We start from the raw sequence: 21,038 nt of genomic DNA, 5'->3' as shown, positions 1-21,038 counted from the left end.
AATTCATCCTGCTGCTTCTATCAGCAGTCACATCATCAATAAACACTGTATGGCAGCCATACCTCCACCATGTTTGACAGATGATGTGGTATGTTTCAGATCATGAGCCGTTTCTTTTCATCTCCAGACTTTTCTCATCATTCTGGTAAAAGTTCATCTGAGTTTCATCTGTCCATAGAACTTATTTTGTTATTTTACAGAGATGCAAAGGCTCTTTTAGATGTTTTCTTGCAAAGTCTAATCTGGCCTTATTCATGAATAACAGTTTGCACCTTGTTTTGAAATTTCATTCATGAAGGTGTTTCTTGATTGTAGACTTTGATAATGATATGCCTACCTCTTCCAGGGTGTCTCAGGTTTGTTACATGTCGAGAGCACCCTGGAAGAGGTAATCTGCTTTTCTTAACCTTGGGAGTTACCTACTGAGTTGTTGAGCAGGTCAGGACATTCTGTCTTTTACAAATGAACCAGATTGTTGATTTGCGCTCTCTCTCTCTGCGGTTTTATTTTTGCAGTCTAATGAAGGTCTCCTTAATTTGCATCAACATTTGTTTGGCTCTCATTTTGAAAAATCCAGTAAACAGCTACAAAATCCAACACTTGGAATCAACTCCTGATACTTTCTGTGCTTCGGCTGTTATGGAATACCATGGGAACAGGCCTCACCAGACTGTGAAACTGTTTGTCAGTCAATTGCCCAATTACTTCAGAGCCTCTGTAAATGGGGGCACTGTGCATAAAAATGGCCCGAATTCCTAAACAGTTGTTAAACCCATTGAATTCAAACTGAAAGTGTGCACTTCAATCACAGTTCCTTTAAAACCCACTGTGGTAGTGTACAGAGGCAAAAATGTCCAAATACTTAAACTTTACTGCAAATATTAATCATTTTGAATCGATTTGTGTGATTCATGCAAAGTCCAAGAGCAAAGCAGGTCTCTTTTGCTTACATGCTCTCATTAATGTTAATGTTTGAAGTGATGGAAACCTGCTTAAGAATACATATAATAAATGTGTTTGGTTTAATTAGACCCATAAGAGTCGACATAGAGACACAAGACACAAGCAATGTATTTTCAATGTAATTTCTTTTAATATAATCTTATTTACAACGCAATTTTCATAAATGTTTAGTACATAGTAAGTTACAATACTTCTGCATCCATTACACAGTGAACTCATACCCTTGATAATACAGACTGAAATGGTCCTGCTTATTAACAGTCTTCAATTTAAAACAGAACTTTCTATGTTGCTTGCTCAACTTCTAAGCTTCTGATTTCGTTCAATTTGGAGCATTAATGACTGCTAAGAAACTCATTCATGGTCTTGACGATGACTTCTTGCCAACATTCAGGCTATGGAGAGAAAAAGGGGCGGGGATCAGGGCCACAAAAAAAAAAAAGCAGGTAAAATGAGGGCTAAAACTTGTATAAAAGGCTTAGGAGATGTAACTATACAGAATTCCAGAAACACGTTCTTTCAATCCTCGGTTTAAAAAAAACAAAAAACAAATCCAGATGACCTCTCCATAACATCAGTAGAGTTAGAATTTTTTTAAATTAAGGCTTGGGAAAGCCACTTTGATTTCATTTTTAACAGATGTAACAGGGCATTTAAAACACCAAAAACACTAGCAGGTTTCATACAATGACAAGGAGTATTTCTCTGCAGTAATACGAATGTTAAAAAAATGTAACAAAATTCAATAGAACCCACTTTGTGGGTTACTTGCATGTGAATTGACCCTTCAACTATGGGGGAGGGGGTGATGAGGACATTAGTGTGGGCTCCACGCAGAGCATATAGCAGCTTGGTCAGTAATCACTTAGTAATAAATAATAAAATAGAGTGGATCAGAGTGGTCGCAGATACAAACAAAGGAATTAAGATTAAAAAAAAAAAAGAGAAAAAGAGGAGCAGGCTCATTTGATCATTTTTACAGCGTAACCGAGTGTCATGCCTGACACAAACGCAAAAACACGCAGACACATAGATCTGCACTCTCTCACATGCACACACACCCAGACAAACACGTGTACATACATGCGCTCATTCTGAGACACGACAGTGGTTAAACACGAAGCATGAATACTAGTCAATCAATCGACTCGTCAGGCAGAAAGACAAACAGGCTCTGTCTTTTTTTCTTTTTTTTGTTTTGTCGTCTTCTTCACAAATCTGATTTCTATGTTCCCGGCTTCGTATCCGATTGGCTGAATCCGTCCCGAGACTTCGCTGCGGTGGTTAAACATTCTGAAGGATGACATCATAGCTTGTTAAAACAGAAGGATAAAAATGCTTCTTCAAAACATTTGAAAAAATTTTTAGTCCTTTTTTTTTTTTTTTTTTTTAAATGTTCTCCTCCCGCTGTGCTTCCTCCTTTAACCTCCAACAGGTTCGGGAGGTGAAGGTGTCGCCGGAGAGTGAGTGTGTTCTTGTGATGCTTGGCTGCTCTGTATACTTTGTGTATACTTGATATTCGGTTTGTGTGTGTGTGCATATATGTAAAATGTCACATAGTCTGTGTGCACGTGCAAGGGCCAAGTGTGCGCAGATTCATCACTCCACAGCAAAGCCGCAGGTCTCCTCCACAGCAGTCAGCAGTTTCTCGTAAAGCTTCTCGTAAGACTCATAGGGAGGGATGTCTATCCTGTTGAAACTGGAGGCAGAAAAGAGTGAATTACTTCACTAACAAAAAAATAATTGACACAAATATAGACACACTAAGAGAAATCGGTTCTTACCACGTGTGAGCCTTGGGCAAGTTTTCTGTGTTAGCATCTATCAAATGGATGGTGAAGAGTCTTGGTCCTGCAGAACCTGTAGAGCCTTACACACATACATTCTAGTTATCACTGCTCTGGTACACAGAAAAGACTTTAAATAGAAAAAGCTCTCAACACTCTTTAATGGGTTTCAGATTGAAACATGCATCTAACCATTCTCACATGAAGCTAATATCGTTCTAATTTGGGTTAAAAAGTTTGCATTTAAAGGCCTTGTATATGAGTTATGTGTTGAAAAAGTGAACTAAATGTTACCATCAAAGGAATAGCAGAAGCAAAGTGTAACCAAAAGGTGTATGTTGTGTTTGTACCAGTGCATGACCCACCCTGCAGCGCTTTGAATCCCTGTAGGGGGACCCTGGTGGAGCCTGTGACAAACTGCAGGAGGCGTCCTCTCCTCTCCTCACTGAAAGCCTCCACTGCTTGCCAGAACCACCGCACCACATTGCTTTCACTTGTGCAGTGTTTCAGACGGGTGTTAGTCTTCCAGTCTGCAAGGTCTATTTTTCCTAGTCCACCAATGATCAACTGAAGAGATTTAGAGACGGGGTGGTGGGTAGGGGTTTGAGATGGATATAATGAATTAGATAACAGATTAGAAGAAGAAATGTAATCAAAACTACCAATCCAACATGCAGATATGGTAAAAGTCATATAAATATTTAATAAGTACTAATATATTGTTGACGTATCAAACGCGTACCTCAAGTTCTTTATGGTCGAAGGGTTTGAGGAGGTGCTGTGGGATGAGCTCACTGAACCCCTTCTGCAGAGCCAGAAACTGGGCTTCAATTCCACGCATAAACCTCCAGTTCACATAAAGTCTGAAATGAATAAAATAAAATAAAAAATAAGTAAACGTCTGGCAGACGTTTGCAAGTAATGTTTACACTCTGTATCCGACACAGAGTTTAGAGTACTACTGTGGAGTTATTTACCTTACATATTCTTTCTTGTTCTCCTCAGTGACGGGGACATTACGACCATTAGGCTTGAGTTCATGTTGTGAGAACTTCCCAAAGGCATTGTGCTCTACACAGAACGTGTGATCAAGTACTGAAGTGATGTCATTCTCCCTGCACACAACACATCAAAGTAAAAGCTGAAACGGAAACTATGTAGACAAGCACGCAGGACACAAACTAAGCAGTCTGCCTGCGCCAGGCTGAGAGGATTCATTTATTGGTGCTTTTGCTCACAATATCCAGACGAGGCTCTTGTGCAACTCGGGGTCGGTGGTCTCCAGGTCGTTGAGTTGGATGGGTTTGCCCAGCAGCTGTTTGTAAAAGGGCAACGTGAAGCTCCCGTTGATGTAGTGACCGTGAAAAACTGCCAGGCCCATCACACGACCCACAAAGTGGAAATATGACAGGTGGTCCTTAAAAGAAAGACAGTGTGAGACACAGAGTCGGGTCTTATTAGCATTGTTCGTTATGTGGGTTTACTTGTGTGTACTCACAGGATTGATGGAGGAGTCTGGGTTGATCTGTAGTGTGTAGATATTGTCTGTGGAGTACTGGAACAGGCCGTAATAGGGGTTTAACATCTCGTGACACAGCAGGTACAACCACTCCCTGCAGACAGACACCACAATGATCACAAAGATGAAGTAGCACCAAGACTTTAGTGAAAACAATCAAATACAAGATCCTGTCTTTGTATCCAGTCTTTTGTACAAGCAGTTGATGTAGCACTTTTTCAAAACATGGGGTAAATTTATAAATTATATAGTAATTAAGTTCACAGCTGTATGTCAGACTACCCCTTACTACCTGTAAATTCTCGGTGGGAAACACTGCAGTAACATTTAACATTTAAGCGCAGGCATTAAAAGAGCTATCACCGTGTACTTAGCACTGGTACTTGGACGATAGGATGATAAAAGCACCGTGCAGCAAATTACCTGGCCACTCCACCATAATCGAGTCCTTCCTCTCCCCTGAACTTCACCATTAGCCGTTTCTTCAAGTCTTTGGGCCTCATCTTCATTATCTGCCGGTATGACTCCTGTATAACGCACACAGCTTTAATTACAGGCTATCAGGTTTAGATCAGTTTTCTTTTGTTAATCGGTTATTTAATATTCACAGCCAGTGCTTCTGTGTTTCCTCCGCTTCCACCTGCACTCACCTCAAAGATCTCCTCTCGGGACACCTCTATACGACAGTGTCCCGCTTGAGGCTGCTGCAGCGACAGCTCGTGGCGGAGCAGCTTTAATTTGTGCACCAAATCTCTTTCGTATCGCGCTGCCACATCTCCATCCCCTCCTCCTCCGCCGCCGCCACTTACTCCTCCACCGCCCCCCTCCTCACCCCCCACATCCATCTGGGGGGCCTGGGAAGATTCCTTCACTTGTGATTGCTGACTGGAGGTGGGAAGAAGTAGAGGAGGAGAACAGAAGGGAAATATAAGGTTGTGGAAGAACGATACACACAGGATTACACACAGCCCCATTCAGCATAAGCAGTGAAATCTACCATAAGCTCATGTTTCTGTATATCACACCAGTCAGCAGCGTTAGTAGGTCGGTGGCAGATTAGATTGGTCCATGCTTTACCTGATAATGTTGTGTAGGCGCGGGTCTGTGAACTGTGTGGTTCGGTTGTTGTGGTCCACAAAGTAGATCCGGCCAGACACGGTGCTTCGGACCTCCCAGCCTACAGGTAAAGGCCCGAGTTCCTCACAGCTCACGCTGGCCAAATCCCTGCACCAGTAACAGATAAACACAGTGAGACAGAGCACCACATTTCCACCTGTTCTGAACATGCATACTAAGTAGTATAACTTCATACTGAACTAAACTTGGACCCCAAAGGCCCATGAAAAGCTACTAAGAGTTATTTTATTTATCTGCTGCTGAATAAGAGCATAAAAAAGACAGCGGGCATGCTCTAAAGACACATGGAGCAATGTGTTTATGCACTTCTTTTAGATATCGCTGCTCATTACAGGGTCGAACTGTGTATTTAGTGTCGGGTCACAAATTTGAAGAAACTGTTAAACCTCTTTGGGCTACAAACTTTGAGAACCTTATTAAAACCAAAACATTTGTTGAAGAAATGCTTGTACATGTTTACTGTGATCAGTACCTCACCATAACAGATTTTGAAATTTTCCTCAGTGTGAAACAAAACACTTGAATTTCATCATTTTTTTGGCCCTCTTTACGTAACCCTTGAATCATAAACTTTAAAACACAGTCATTTGGACATGTTTATGATTAAGGTCAGCATATAGGGTCAGAAGTAATGGGCTGTTATGACAGATTTATAGTTAGCAGTAATTAATATTGCTGACATTTTTATGACCGGGGGCAGTTCGTACTGTCAAAACCATCCATAAATCTTACTAATTAAGAATTGTAAGTGGTGTAAAACTGTCACAGTCACCCATTAGCACAAATCATGAGATCATAAAACAAGATGTATCTACACAAAGTATAACTTGTAGATAAAGTATGATATAAGATGTAGATAAGGCCTAAAATGTTAGCCTGAGTGTATAAGTCAAATGCTTAAAACATTAATTTTAGTGTATTGACAAGTCAACCATATCACTCTAGTTTAGAATAGGTACAATATTAGAGTTATAATCCCAACTATCCGATGGTCCTCTATGAGCATGCACTCAGCAAAAGTAGGAAGGAAGAACTCCCTCTCAACATGCAAAGAAAAGTTTAAATTACATGTAAACCTACATGTGAATGCACTCACTTACAGAAACAGACTTTTCTTGTAAAGCCTTTAGAAAAATTTTATACAATCCTGAGTATAACCCTGAGAGTAGAGTACTTTAAGGGTGTGTTAAGTCTGCAGATGCAGTGGCTAAGTCTCTTTGTAGGCTTTCACCTCTTTTCCAGTTATGCTTGGACTAAATGAAGTGCAGCATAGTCATACCGTGGTATCCGGGGGTCATGCCAGGTGCTGACGCCTGTCTGTGTGTGGAGGAAGTACACCTGGCCCTGCACTGTTGTTCGCTGCTCTGTTTTAACAAGAAAAGAAAGCCATTAAATGGACTATGTGAGGTTTAGGTTAAACAAATATCTATAGCCACAACAGGAGTTCATCACTGACCGTATCCCTCTGGCAGGTCAGGCGGTTGGTGTCCATGCGGTCTGTTCTGAGGGGTGTGGCCATGACCTCTGGAGTCCTGCCCTCTGATTCGCTGGGTCTGAAGACGGCTCTCCTGACTGGGAGAGTCGAGCCGACAGTTCCCGCCTCCCGCGGCACCGGTGGAGTCGGAGTAGGGCAGCGGTTCTTCACTGAAACACCCCTCAAACACAGGCCTACACACAAACGCACAAAGAAAAACACACTGGAATCACATGACGGGTCAACTGCTTTTTATTTCAAACTCAGCGCAACAAAGACAGCAGGAGGGACAAATACTTAACAAATAGAACTAAAATAATCCTCTGACCTAAAACAGGTTGTTGTTTAACATCACATGAGATCCAAACAGTCTTGTATTTAAAAGTTAGGGTGTGATATTAGCAGGGTTAACATCTGGTGACACTCACCCATCATTTTCTAACAGTCCTCTACAGTCCACAACAGGGCCTCCGCTGCCAATGCGGTCTCGTGTTTGCAGGCTCACTGTAAACAAGGAGGACGGACAGGTCAGAGAGTTAACGCCGTGTTAGAGGGGGGAGTGCAGAAAATGCACACAGTGAAAGAAAAGCAACAATATGACTAATCTGTACATACGCTCCATCGCTGTCCAGCCTTACCTACAATCTGCCCCCGCACTGCATCACTGTCAGAGGGGTTCAGCTTACATAGATCTAGACGCTGGTCTGAAACAGGAAGCAAATACATTTTTATTTTCTTGACAGAGCAGCACTAAATAAATGGTGTGAAAATGTGTGTATTTAAAATCAGAGCAGTAGATAAAGACGACGGCCTTACATCCTGTGTCTTTTAGCCTGCTGATGGCATTAGAAAGCAGTCGTATGCAGCCCAGAAAACCTGCCCCCTGTCGTTTATGGATCTTCTTGTGGTTCCATATACTGATGGTGATGGAGTCTGTTTTACCAATGTAGCTAAAAAAACAAAACAAGTGACAAGTGCAACAGGTCTCTTTAATCCAGCTTTTTATAAAGGCGAGCCATTTTAAAGGTCAAAGATCTGAATGAATGAAACAATCAACATCTGTAGATCTTCTGCATCTTTAATGAGTTGTTACATTTACATATAACTGAAAATCAATTAAAATGACAAAGAATAGATGAGTTGCTGCCAAAAGTGGAGGAGTTTAAGTGTCTTCAGGTCTTCACAAGTTCAATTCAATTTTATTTATACAGCTCCAAATCACTAGAACAGTTGCCTCAAGGTGCTTTAAATTGCAAGGTAGACCCTATGATATTACATACAGAGAAAAACCCAACAATCACATGACCCCCTATGAGCAAGCACTTTGGCAACAGTGGGAAGCAAAAACTCCCTTTTAACAGGAAGAGACCTGCAGCAGAACCAGGCTCAGGGAGGGACGGCCATCTGCTGCGACCGGTTGAGGTGAGAGAAGGAAGACGGGATAAAGGATATGCTGTGGAAGAGAGCCAGAGCTGTGAGACTGACGCGGGGATTGGGGGCAGATGCTGTACTGATCTGTGGTGACGAAGAGAGCTGAGCTTAAAACTGAACCTGTTGATTAACTGGTTGACCTATGCTCCTACCTTCACCTATGGTCATGAGCTCTTGGTAGTGACCGAAGGAATGAGGTGGCGGACACCAGTAGCAGAAATTAGTTTCCTTCGAAGGGTGGCTAGCCTCTCACTTAAACAGATTTCATACTTTCTGTGTCTGTGAGTTTGCTAGGATCTGTTTGGGTCCCAGTGACGTCAAACTCATCGTCAGACAGTCAGTGTGAGGATCAGCTCAGGCATCCACGTACCTGCCTGTTTTTTGTAACCGCACAGATTCACCTGCAGAGAATTTACATTACAATCCACCAATGACGCATCCCATCAAGGCAGCGTACTTCAAAGAAGTATAACAGGAATGAATATTTGGCTGTAGGGTCTCCAGCAGTCCGTGTCCCCAACAGAGCATAATGCAGGCTTTAGAGACAGGGTGAGGAGTTGAGTCGTTTGAGAGGGATTCAGAATAGCGCCACTGCTACTCCACATCGAAAGAAATGGTTCGGGCATCTGAAAAGGATGCCTCCTGGACACCAGGCCTCAGGTTAGACCCAGAACCTGCTGGGTCCAACCTGCTGGCTTGGGAATAACTCAGTGTCGCCTGGTGGTGACTGGGAAGAGGTGGCTGGGGCAAGGGGAGCCTGGGTCTCTCTGTTTGAGTCCCCAGTATACCTGGTGCGTTTATTGCTTTGTGTGCTGCCGGTAATGTCTTTAAAAGTCACTTCTACTCATGCCCTGTGATAAGGGACAGGCAGCCGCTAATGTCTTTTCATGAATGATAGGTGTCGCCACTCAGACAACACCAGCACATCTGTGCTGATATAAGACAAGAAGTCAAAAACTGTTGTTTTATTTTATTCTGTTTAAAACGCACGACAGAGGACTGCTGCCTCCGTGACCTGAACACAGACAAGTGGTAGAAAATGGATGGATGGCTATGTTAAACTAATTATAATTCATTTTAAATATCTATACCTAAGCAGAAATTACTTTACTGCAAACGTATAGTAGATTTGTTTTTAGAGCTGTGGACGAGACTCACAGGTCATAGTGCTGATTCCATTTGGGGTCCAGTGTGCTCTTTACTGTATCTGTAGAGTGGCATTGACCTGATCCGTCCACCACGACTTTGGCAAAAGGATCTGGCAGACCTGCACACAAAAACTTGTAATTAAAAATCTGTTGCCCATAAAGTCTCTCAAAATCCAAAGTGGCTTAGGTGCTTCTCATAAACATGATCTCCATGTTAAAACATTTAACATAAATGGAGTTGTTGTATTTGTATCTAGACTCATACTGGCCTGCAGTTTAAAAACAAACAGGAAATTCAGTTTGTTTGCCATTCTTATTAACAGTACTTGAGATTCACCATCTAATCTGACAGGAAATGAAGACTCTAATCCAGGCAGCCTTTAACAAATTCTGACCAAGAACAAAACTGGGCACACTCGGAGAAGCTTTGCAGCCTTAAACAAACCCCTGATTGTGGGGTGACAGTCAGGGTCATTGTTGTATTCCAGCGCTACCACAGGTCAACAGTTATCCCTCAGAACAGCAAATGAGCAACATCAATGGCACTCTGTTTTCACAGTCGCTCCTATGTCACACGGGCTCTTTATAATGCCAGAAATATGCATGTGAAAAAGATCACAATCAGAGTACTTACGAAAGAAGTCTTTCTTTGCGAGGTTCTTGGCACATAATACTGCAAGAGAAAGGAGAAAAAAATTACACAAATATATGTAATATCACAGCACGTAGGCTGACACAGAGGACGCATCTGAGGGGAAAGAATGTGGGTCAGGATAAATGTATGAATGCCAGAGGACGGTCATGAAAGTGGATATGACACGGACAGAGAAGTACAGGCTAGTGTCAGGCAAAAGGCACAAAGACAGACACACGCTGAAAGACCACCCACGGATAAAGCAGGAGACCACTTTCTATACCCACACCATCTTTGTAGAGTCAGAGAGCAGAGCTCAATCTGACCAAGACTGAGAATTTGTAAGTGTGTGCAAACTGTTGTTTATCATGTACGTGGGTGTACACAAAGTCTGGTTATTTGTTTCCCCAGACAGCTGGCATATGACACCCTAGGCTAGCTCTCCTCTAACACTGAAAACACAAGAGAGCAACAACTTTACAGCTATTTCTTTCTTCTTCTTCTTCTTTTTTTTTTAGAAATACACTCAAGTGTTTGTTTCAGGGCAGAACAAAAACAAGCTGCATGTTGGTTTTCACAGCTGATGCAATGCAATTCAAAAGGTAAGCTGTAATCAACACGGATAATGTTTGCACTTCAAGTCCACTGGGCCTTTGTCAAATTTATATGCAGTGTTTTTATTTGGGCTGGTAAGTAAAGTGTAGGGTGTATACCTGTGAGCTCTGCTTTGTAAAGAAACAGTAAGGTTTTTGTTCTGACTGCATGTGAGCTTTGTGTTTGCTGTTTGACACACTTATCTGTAAAGATCAGCTGATCACTGTGCATTAAAAAGGACCTTCAAAGTTCTGCTTTTTTTAGTTAACTGTCCTGATGTTTCATCTCTTATTTCAGCGTGTCATAACAGTCAGTATGCTTAAGATTAGATTATCATCTTCTTCCGGTGCGCTAACATTTCTAAAGGTTAAAAAAAGAAGAATGTATTGGGCTAGCTTCATTTAGTCACCATCAGCGTCCAGAAGACACTGTAGTATTTCTGGCTTCTCTTCCCGTCACAGACGACGGCAGACCTAAACTTAGTTTTAGTCATTTTTAACTTTAGCTTTTAGGAAAAGAAGAATCCACACACTCCATGTCATGACTACGTGGGCAACAGCACAAATGCACAAACAGCACTTTCTGCCATAATTAGTAATCGTTTGCTTTGGAAGGCACTGAAGAGTGGAAATCACTAAAGCTGCACTAACTAACAGCTACAACTAACAACTAACAGCTTGAGTGAAAGTGACTACGTGCAGGCAAACACAGCTGTCCCAATGCCTCTAGCCTCTGCTGTCAATGCAGAAAAAACCACAGTTAAGCCACTGTACTGGGTTATTGACAACATATAGGTTATGTGTGGATAAAGTATGATTTCCGTTGGTGTCGTGTTGCACATTTACTCCTGTGTTACTGCAGAATGTCAGTGTGAGTCTAGTGATTCACAGTCACACTGATATTTTAAGGAAGTAAATGCAAAATCTAACATGAACAGCACATTTCTTGAGCTGGACTGCAATGTCAGCAATTTATTTATTTTTTGATTATTCTTTAAATATTAAAAATACACACCACTATGGACCAACATAAAGGTCGCCAGAAAGTATTTATGAGTTCTTGTGCTAGTTTCAGCTCAAACTGTTTGACATGACACGTAATTAAGATAAACGGCTCTGTGGCCAAAAACAAGACAGCCTGACAGAACCTTAGAAAAATAATGTGGCTTCATCTCTCTGTTGTTCATTTTCATATTAAAATGAATTGGGGTGGGGGGGTCAAAATCAGATCTGAGTTAGAATGTGTAACCCAATCAATCACCTGCATGGAGCTTGGCAGGGGAGCAATGGGTGCATGAAGTGGGTAGGAGAGTCATCCCACACATCTGAGGGGTTTTGTGGCCTTCATTACACATCTACCGCAACTTTAAATTACCTTTCATGGCAAGTTGAAATAAGCTGACTCTGCACTTAGTCTACTTTGATGATCCCTTAATTATTTGCCCTTCTTTTTTTACCCAAATGACCAAATATTTGCGTTCCTCAACATGTAGATTTGGTGCTTTTCTTGTTTTGTGTCCATTAATAGATTTAATCTTTGAGCTTCACGCTGCTGACCTGATAAAGCAATATTTTCATTTATTACCCCAGGCACTGGACTAGATCAGTGTAATTAATTCTTTAGAAGCTGATTTTAAAAAAAGTATTCTGCATATTAATAAAGATAATCTCAAAAGTCCTCCATCCAATCTACACTAACTGAACAATGCTGGTGAGACACTGGGAACATTTCAGAGTTAAGTACTGCTGGTACCGTCAGGGGAAAACAACCTTAGATCTTAACTGATCTGCCACACACCTAAACTGCCTTTTGATTCGGTTTGGCCCAGACGGCTATCTAGGAAGTTAGTCAGGCAGTCAGTGGTTTAGGATGTGGTGACCAGAGTGGCACGTACGTGTCTGGTGTTGCCTAGTCCATTTCCTGTGATTAACCAATGGAGAATGGCTTCAGGATATCCTTCCCTGTTCCCTGTCAACCTCTTCCAATCCTTTCCTCCTGACTCACACATTCCACACTGAGACTTCATCTTTTCTACAGACGTAATGAAAGAAACGCAGTGTGTGAGGAAAGGGAGGGAATCGAGTTTCTAAAGTCTGCCACCTATTTCAGACTGGAAGTAAAGGAAGCCTCTGTCGCTGTCCCTGCTGTGCTATTCACCAATTCTTCCCACAATGTGTTTTCTGACTTGCTCTTCTGTGGCCCTGAATGTGTGACAGGACCTTTCTCAGCATCTCAGGAAATTCCTCATTCTGCGAAGGTCATGGCTGGTAAAAAACACACAGAGCTTACAGCCTAACAGCTCAGCTGGTTCTCAGTTTCTTTCCCCACTGTCATTTCCCTTTCTTTTTATTTGCATTTACTGCCTTTCTGTTTAAAAAAAAAAGTATGAAAAAGCTAGACAGTCAGTAGGGTAGTGATGGCGGGGGTTCTATTCATCCAATCTTGATGGGACAAGCAGAAACAGTTTGAGAGAGGTGAAGAAAAAGTGAGCCTCTTTTGCACCAGTCAGTCAGCTACATAAGGAATTTAAAAATCACATCAACCATCTCCTACAGACGTTAGCAAACTTGCTCTACACCTCTTTGACACCAGATATTCTTTGGATAATGACCAGAAATGCACAACTGCAGCGCCTAATTAAAGCTTCCTAAATCACCATTAATGGCCGAGTGCTCCGGTAACGAAGCCAAGGTAGTGCAATCTCTTTGCACTTTGATCACAGCTCGAGTCAAAAAACATGATGAATGCTGACAAACTTCGAGCGGTCTAGACTTTCTTGTCTCAGCAAGCGCCCGCAGCCTTACAAGCAGAACAACTCGTGAGCTTATGATGATGTCATTTCCTGTATGACCTTCTTCTTTCGGCAACAAAAACAAAGCAGTGGTTGGTGGACATGTGAGCAAATATCACACCTGCTTAATAACAAGTAGCCTGCAGTACACAGACGCAGGACAACAGAAGGGCTTGCACAAACACCCAGACAATGGTTCTGTAATGAAGAATAAGTGGATGCTGAGGCTCTTTAACCTCTTCATCCATGTTTCTACATCCTGTTTTGCATGCTTTTCTGTAAATGTGTTTCTGCACATACTGCAAGCTTAGTAAGTGAAGGGATTAGAAATGCTTATGCTGCTTCCTAAGTAAGCATGAATCGGACTCCCCCCTTCTCTCCTCTGTTGTATCCATCACACAAACACTCATTTTTATTTCACTGCTTTTTTTCTCCTTTTCTTTGATTGTTCCTCATTCCCTCGCACTTTTGTCCTCCTCTTTTCAGCTCCTTCACCCCTTCCCTCTCAAGTAACCTCTTGTCCTGATGCTGCCCGGTATTGCAGCTCAGGCACGTTAAGCACTCAATCCGACTGACTGGCACCAAAACCTGAGCGGCACGTGTTGCGTCCACTAACTTTATCCTACTAAATGACTGATTCTTTAATTCCTTTCATGGCATTTTCCACAATAAAACACAAACAAAAACACCCTTTTCTCCACCATTTTTGACCTACTTATGTTCTGCATCTTGCCTTGACCATATTTTTGCATTCAAATGTTATGTTTCACAAGCTCAAAAACCAGAGATACACTACAGCTAGTTATTTTATTTATTTATTTTTTAAAATATTACTGCAGTTGCAAGTTTTTGGTATCAAAACTCACAAAATTAGCGTATGATCAAACATTTGGTGCTTTTTTTTCAAAATATTTAACACTGTGTATGACATAAATAATTTGGTTATACATTGGTTTCAATACAGAAGCTACTTCTGACTGTTCCCTTCTCACAAGCGGTGGATGCACTAGGTTGATTTGGTAGAGTTTTATGCCAGATGCCCAACCTAATGCAAACCCAGGGATTCGTGTGTCTCTGGCTGGAATTCAACCAGTATCCTTTTGCTTCCTAAACAAATGTCTATACCGCATTACACAAGTTTCAAAATAGTTTACATTTTTTCCCCCTGTTTTCATTAAGTATTTCACTTACTTAGGTCTTCCGTGTTATTCAAAGCAATACTTAAGCTTAAGAAAAAGATAACGAACACAGGAAGACACAACAATCACTTGTAAACACAACAAAGTCTCTCAGATCTGACCCAGTGTCAAACATGCTTATGTCCCTACTGCACACACACACGTGCACGCTTTCCAGATATACTGATGTTAAGGGGGGGAAACAACCAACTCTTTCTGGCAGACTGAACAGAGCTGGCCAGCCTGGCAGCATTGCACTCCCATTGGCTCATTGCACATTCCTTACCCAATTAGAATTCCACTCATACCTGTGGAGGCGGGGCACAGTCAGGGGCAATAACCTCTGGTTGCATACAAGTTTACACACACATACCTTCTCTGCTTGCTTTCATTTTAACTCACCTGATGAAACACTTTACGATAACATACTTCTTGTAGAGCTTATTTTACCAGAGTCGCTTACAGTAAACTTTATCATAAGAGGACACGATCTATTATAATCCCAGATGACTGCAGTGTTTTAACTGATTCTGATTAAAATGATTTGTTATCAGTTAATCTACCAATCTTAGTAGTATATAAAATACCCGCTTACAGTTGATACAATGACATAATCTATTTTGATCACTGATGTCACTCTTGAATGTCAAGAGTGACATCAGTCCTTTGTTATTATTTCAAACAAAAGGAGCGATGAACTGTTCTTTTGCAGATCTACGTGGCTAAGTGAGACTCAGTGATAACGTCAAGCGCAGATAACCTCAACCTGAAATGTATAAACAGTGGGATAAGTGACGAAGTGTGCTAGATCCGTTGGTCTGATTCCCGCCCTTCCTTCTTGAAATCCACTCTGAGAGGAAGAGTCAGTAAGTAAACAGCATGTGGGGTGCATTTTCAGACAGCACTTCACCACATCAGTGCTGACAGGCATTTGCTTTAAAAGACATCCATCACAATCATACCTTTGCAGTACACTGCTGCAATGTTCCATAAAAACCACACAAAGAAATATTTAGTCTGACGGAAAGCAAATTTTAGTGTGTGTCATTGCTCAGTTTTGACTCAGGGGGACAAGGCGTCTGCTCAGCGGCTCAGATGGGTCATTTCCATTTGAATAGAGGCCCTTGGATGCCCAGTGGGGTTACATTATCAACAGTAGGAACCTTTGTTCCAGCTGTGACTGTATGTGGAGCGGAGGAGGAAACTTCTATATGACCTACAGGGCAGACTCCGACCCACAAACTGAAAAATATTTTTTTTTATCTCAATTCGGTTGAATAAATGACCCCTGAAGAACAAACATGCTGCACTTCCTTCAGTGGGGACAAGTTCAACGAGTCCGACATTTGTGCAGCTACAGCTGACACAGCAGCGAAATGCCAATCGATACTCATTGGTAATCCGGACTAGGATGTCAAATCTAGCGGGAGATCAATTTTCATACAGGCTGCCGCTCCACATTTGCTCTCTCCCCAGCGTTACAGAGCTCGCCGCATTCGGCTGAAGCGGAGGTTTCGGCTGGTGGTCAGCACCCCCCAAAAAGGGTGTAGCTAGCAAGCGCTAGCGGTCAACATTAACCACAATGTTACTATTAGCTAGCAGGCTAAGAAGCCACTGTTAGTGGTTGATAAAGTTTCTGAGCGTGGCTTTCAAGCGTCGGCATTCACCACGACTAGCGGACTAGTCGCCTGTCTCAGCTGCAAAACGCACAGGACAGTGAACAGCTCCTCGGCTGTCCTCTCGGTAATTTACTTAGCATCTAAGCTAACAAGCTAGCACTCGGCTGGTGTTTGCCACACAAAAACCGGATGTTTGGGCGAACAGCAGACTCGAGAGGCTCAAAGACACTTCGCGTTGTCTCGTTGGGTTTGCTAAAATCAACACGTTACCGAGCAAACACTGAGTTCCGGTTTAAACGTGCACCGTAAGCTCTTTCTTTCGCTCTCGCTTTTACCTGTCAGTCGGATTTTGATGCTGGACCCGTTCCTCCGACTCCCAGGATTCGACATCACTCCGGGAAAAACGATCACACAAACTTCCCTGTCGAGCCAGCCAAAATCACAGTTTCACCAAGTAATGGAACTGCGAATAACTTCAGTTTCCACACATGCGGTTTGCTTTTGGTTTCCTCACGGATAAAAATGTATTATTTCACCGCAAAGTCTTGCGCTCCTTCGAAATCCGACAACACGGGAGAACATTTTCGGGCAGGCTCAAGCACGTACTGACGTATTGTTCTCAGTGTCTGTACAGTACGTGCTCGCTCCGGGAAGCGTGGGCGTGCCCGTGGTGATCAGATTCTTTCAAGTCTTTAGACATTCTGTTTTGGTTTTTATTTCAGTAATTAGGGCCCGGGCACTAAAAGTACGAAGACCCTACTGGAATTGCTCGTTTATTATTATTCAGACAAAACAAGTGGCTTTTTGAGGGCTTTAACATACTTAAAAACAGAGAAAAAATAAAGAAATGTTGCACACGTGTCAGGTCTGGTAAAAAGAAATTGGTATTTTAATAGTTTCGCATATGCGTGGTGCAAAATGGCTCTAGAGCGCCACCTATGCGTTGTTAAATAAAGTCCTATGACCACATAGTTTGAGCTACATGAATGAAATTTGGCACAGACGTGTAACATACCAAGACGAACAAAAAAGTAATTGGGCCCATCAACGCAAACCCAACAGGAAGTCCACCATTTTGAATTGAATGTGAGATTTTGGCACCGATTTTGCCATTTCTAGGCGTTGTACTTTTGCGAACTCCTAGGAATTTGATCAGATCAGCTTCATATTTGGTCTGTGTCAACTACACACCTGGGCCATTTAATTTACAACAGCATTCATTTTGTTAAAAAAATACAAAAATAGAACAACACAGAACGGGCCAACATTTAACTAAAAATTGTTCAACTCAACAAAACTCAATCATTTTGCTGAAATGATACTGCTAGGTGTTTTGTTAGCTAGGCTATCTCACCTTGTTCAGGGATATTAGCTTCAAGGGGCGGTGTAAAAAGCATTTTTTTGCGTTTTTAAAAGTGACAGTTATGGATTGAATTTGATTGCTAAACATAATTTTCCACATAGTTTTCTTTGTCGTGTTCAACACTTCAAGCAAGCTAACATCAAGTGTGTGACAAACTCATAGTCGATCGATGTGGTCTGTGTGTGCCAGGTCAGCAGTCAAATCAGTTAAGATATGAAGATGCCTCTGTTTAGAAATATATGACCAAAAGAGGGTATCTTAAGGTGTGAGACGCCCCCTGCTACAGGGGAACGTCACTTACATTGTTGTTAAAAAAGCATTTGCTCCCTTCCAGATTTTATGGACTCCAGTGAACCACAGTGAGATCCATTAACCACAATTGGAAAAGAACTTGTAACAGTCGTGAACCTTACCAGGAGTGGCTGGCCTACCAACATTCAGTGCATCGATGACTCATCCAGGAGGTCACAAAGAACCCAGAACAACATTAACGAACTGCAGTCCTCACTCGCCTCAGTCAGAGTTCATGATTAAACAATAAGAAAGAGACTGGACATAAATGGCATCCATGGAAGTGTTCCAATGAGAAAACCACTGGTGACTGCAAAGAACAAAACGCCTCGTCTCACATCCACCACAGCTCATCTTGATGATCCCCAAAACTTTGGGAAAACATTCAAAAGTTTCAGAAGGGTTAAACAGTCCAAAATGTCTCCGCAGAAATGTGCCACCACTGTAAAATGTACAATATGGACGATAAATATAGCCACTATTTACAGTTTTCACACAAACATTTTCGCACCAGTGTACTGCAGTGAAGTGTTGCATTATTTGCAGGTGTACACCATAAATCTAGAGAGTCGTTATCTGATGGTTCAAGGGGTCCCAGAAATTGGGGTTATAACTTGATTCAGCTGTTTGCCCTCTATGGAGCTGTAGATGAGTATAGGCCCCTGGATGAGTATCCTGCTGAGGAGTTCACAGAGGTCTACTTTGTAAAGTTCCAGAAACTGTTCGTTATGCATAACTGGCAAAGTCTGAAGAACCTTCGGAATAATTTGGTTTCAGTTCAGCAAAGCGACACATGGGTGAGAAAAGTTTCTATGGTGGTGTGCTGCACATGTGCTAAGTCCGTATAATTTTATACCTATAGGTTAGATTTTGCTTCACAAAATCCACCACTCCAATAAACAACAACTTAGTTCCACCTTAGTCCGAGCAAACCTAAGCTAAGATAATCACACACACACACAACTAGTCACTTTACATCTTTTCATTGTTTCTTTGTACATTTCCACAATTTCCCTTTGGCACTTTTCTTTTAATTTGACTGGGATCTTTTTAAATGATGTTGATTTTTACACAGAAAGAGGACACGCAAGAGGAGCCTTCTTCATCAGAAAAAACTACCACGTCAGACGACAACAACCTCACACGCAAACAAACCTCTGGAAATGACAATACAAGGGAAACTTCAAACATCAGCTGCTATTTAGACTTTACTCTTCTGCTATTACCTCCCCAAGAACATCATTACTATGGACCTAAAAGTCAACATAGGGTTTTACTGACAGAGGATAAAATAGGGACTTTACACAATACCTGTGCTGACACAGCGAGAAGTGGATTCAAGGTGCAAATAGACCTTCTCAAATAGAGACAAGCAGCACATCAGACCACTGCAGTCAGATTTCTCCTTTGGACCACACACTTGGGAGAACCCTAAAGGCAAAATGGAAGAGGCTGAGGAGCCCTCCATTACTGTTTCTGGTCATAATGAGCCTTTGATTGGGCCAAAACGACCACATTGGCATCAAGATCATAGTCCTGTGGGAGGAAGCACCATTGGCAGAGCTGGTAAATTATTTACAGACCTGAGAATTTTTTTAATATTTTTATTTTTTGGAAAACCACGTGAAAACAGTTTTATCTGTGCAGCAAACAGCTCACCATCTTTTTCAGTATGATCTCCACCAGGTCTTTGATTCCTTCGTCAGGGTCCTCATTGGGCCGTCTGATGAGCCTCTCCTTCAGAAAATCGAACATCTCCTCTCTAGAGATGGCATTGTCACCATTCAAGTCGTACATGCTGAAGCAATCTGAGCCATGCCAAACATAGGAATTTGTTTTAGGCAGATAAGCTACATGTGTTAAGGTGTGAGAGTGAGCCTAAGCAAAAAAAGTAAGATTGAGGAATTACATTTAATTTTTTCATCCAAGGTGCACCGAAGAAAAACAGGCAGTCCCCTCAATCCACTCTTCCATGCCGACAACGCCGTCTTTGTCTTTGTCAAATGTAGTGAAGACTGAATGACAGACAGTTACACTCACAACATGTCTTGGATTTAATTATAGATTTTAATTGTTTGTATTGAAGATATTGTTCATTCCCAACTCTGTTCTCCTGGACAAATGTACTGAAGGATATGATTTAATCATTTTGAAAGAGCTGGTGGAGGTGAGTGATTCCTTTGTGCTCCCATATTGGAAAGTGGACAGGGCTATTGTATAATAAGAATTCTGGGTTGTGCCAAATTGGAGAGTATTTACAGGGTGATAGTGATGATTTGGAGATTTAGTTTACTTGCCACCATTTTATCGACATTTTACTATAAATAAATATAAATAACTGTAAACTGAATACCTCTACCTGTGATCCTGTCATCAATCAGCCCAAAGATGCTGTGCAGTATACTTAGGAACCTCCCACTGTCCAGACTGTGCACTGCTCTTCGAGAGTTGTCAGACTCCACCATAAGCAGGTTAAAGTTAACATTTAAAATTGTGTTTTAAACATAAAAAGCTACAAATATTTTAGTGAATGTTGTAAAAAATGACTCGAAAAAACATGTTTTTGTAAGGTTTTGAGCTAAAAGTGGAAAAATGTTGCTGTTAATTCCAGCATGTTTCAGTTTACAAACGGCCCCCATAATGAAGAGCACTAAACTACCGCTATAACAAAGTTAGCCGGAGATTTTCCGATTCAGATCGATTTTAGCTTGAATAAAGTGATATCGAATCATTAATCCTCAATTGATTTTTTATAGGTGTAAACCTCCAATGTGAGGAAGGCTTTCTTGTTATATGGTTGTTTTCATGGAATATTGCAAAATAGCTCCACAGCACCCCATACAAAATTTCAAAAGACCACCCCCTACTCTATATTTCATCTATGTGTCTGAAATTTGGCAGGCTTATGTAAAATGCCAAGATGTTTTCAGGCCTCGTACTTTAACGAACTCCTCCTAGGGATTTAATCACATTCACGTGATCTTCAACGGGTGAAATCTAAAGACCTTGATGATGCTAAATTGCAAAGCTTTTCACGTTTTGTGAAACCATGTGGTCATGGCGACACGTCGACCTTCAATCACATGATCAGAAGAAGCATTTAACTGTT

At 41.6% G+C, this 21,038-nt stretch overlaps 1 protein-coding gene and 1 pseudogene across 2 annotated transcripts; one reads left to right on the top strand and one right to left on the bottom strand.

The window, feature by feature from the left end:
• Positions 1-1,071: 1,071 nt before the first annotated feature.
• Positions 1,072-16,891, bottom strand: smurf1 (SMAD specific E3 ubiquitin protein ligase 1). 2 transcript variants are annotated; one of them, XM_085270667.1, is made up of 18 exons: positions 16,611-16,891; positions 10,094-10,132; positions 9,470-9,578; positions 7,697-7,830; positions 7,519-7,584; positions 7,309-7,384; positions 6,863-7,074; positions 6,686-6,770; positions 5,347-5,493; positions 4,920-5,154; positions 4,693-4,796; positions 4,249-4,363; positions 3,989-4,167; positions 3,728-3,865; positions 3,493-3,613; positions 3,116-3,317; positions 2,748-2,832; positions 1,072-2,662 (listed from the first exon to the last, which is right to left on the bottom strand). In XM_085270667.1, exons 1-18 carry the CDS (start codon positions 16,663-16,665, stop codon positions 2,563-2,565), a joined length of 2,202 nt encoding a protein of 733 aa, XP_085126793.1. In that variant the 5' UTR covers positions 16,666-16,891; the 3' UTR covers positions 1,072-2,562. The 2 variants fall into 2 exon arrangements, with proteins under 2 accessions (XP_085126793.1, XP_085126794.1); XM_085270668.1 differs by having other exon boundaries at positions 2,748-2,823.
• LOC146575805 (RNA-binding protein 48-like) lies at positions 16,764-19,757 on the top strand (annotated as a pseudogene).
• The last annotated feature ends 1,281 nt before the right edge of the window (positions 19,758-21,038 follow it).

The sequence above is a fragment of the Mchenga conophoros genome, linkage group LG4, assembly GCF_057382185.1.
Source record: "Mchenga conophoros isolate Kocher_MC1m ecotype Shallow Benthic linkage group LG4, M_conophoros_male_GT1.1, whole genome shotgun sequence".
Classification (NCBI taxonomy): domain Eukaryota; kingdom Metazoa; phylum Chordata; class Actinopteri; order Cichliformes; family Cichlidae; genus Mchenga; species Mchenga conophoros.
Note: the sequence above shows the minus strand (reverse complement) of the source record. Positions and strands in the feature narration are given on the sequence as shown.

What these genes read in the sequence shown, in the direction of transcription:
- smurf1 (XM_085270667.1), bottom strand. Translation starts at nt 16,665, where the DNA reads ATGTCGAATCCTGGGAGTCGGAGGAACGGGTCCAGCATCAAAATCCGA. An exon ending in CATGACCCCCGGATACCACG is followed by an intron (nt 5,494 to 6,685) that starts GTATGACTATGC and finishes TTACTGGTGCAG; the next exon opens with GGATTTGGCCAGCGTGAGCT. An exon ending in CAGACTCCTCCATCAATCCT is followed by an intron (nt 4,168 to 4,248) that starts GTGAGTACACAC and finishes CTTTCTTTTAAG; the next exon opens with GACCACCTGTCATATTTCCA.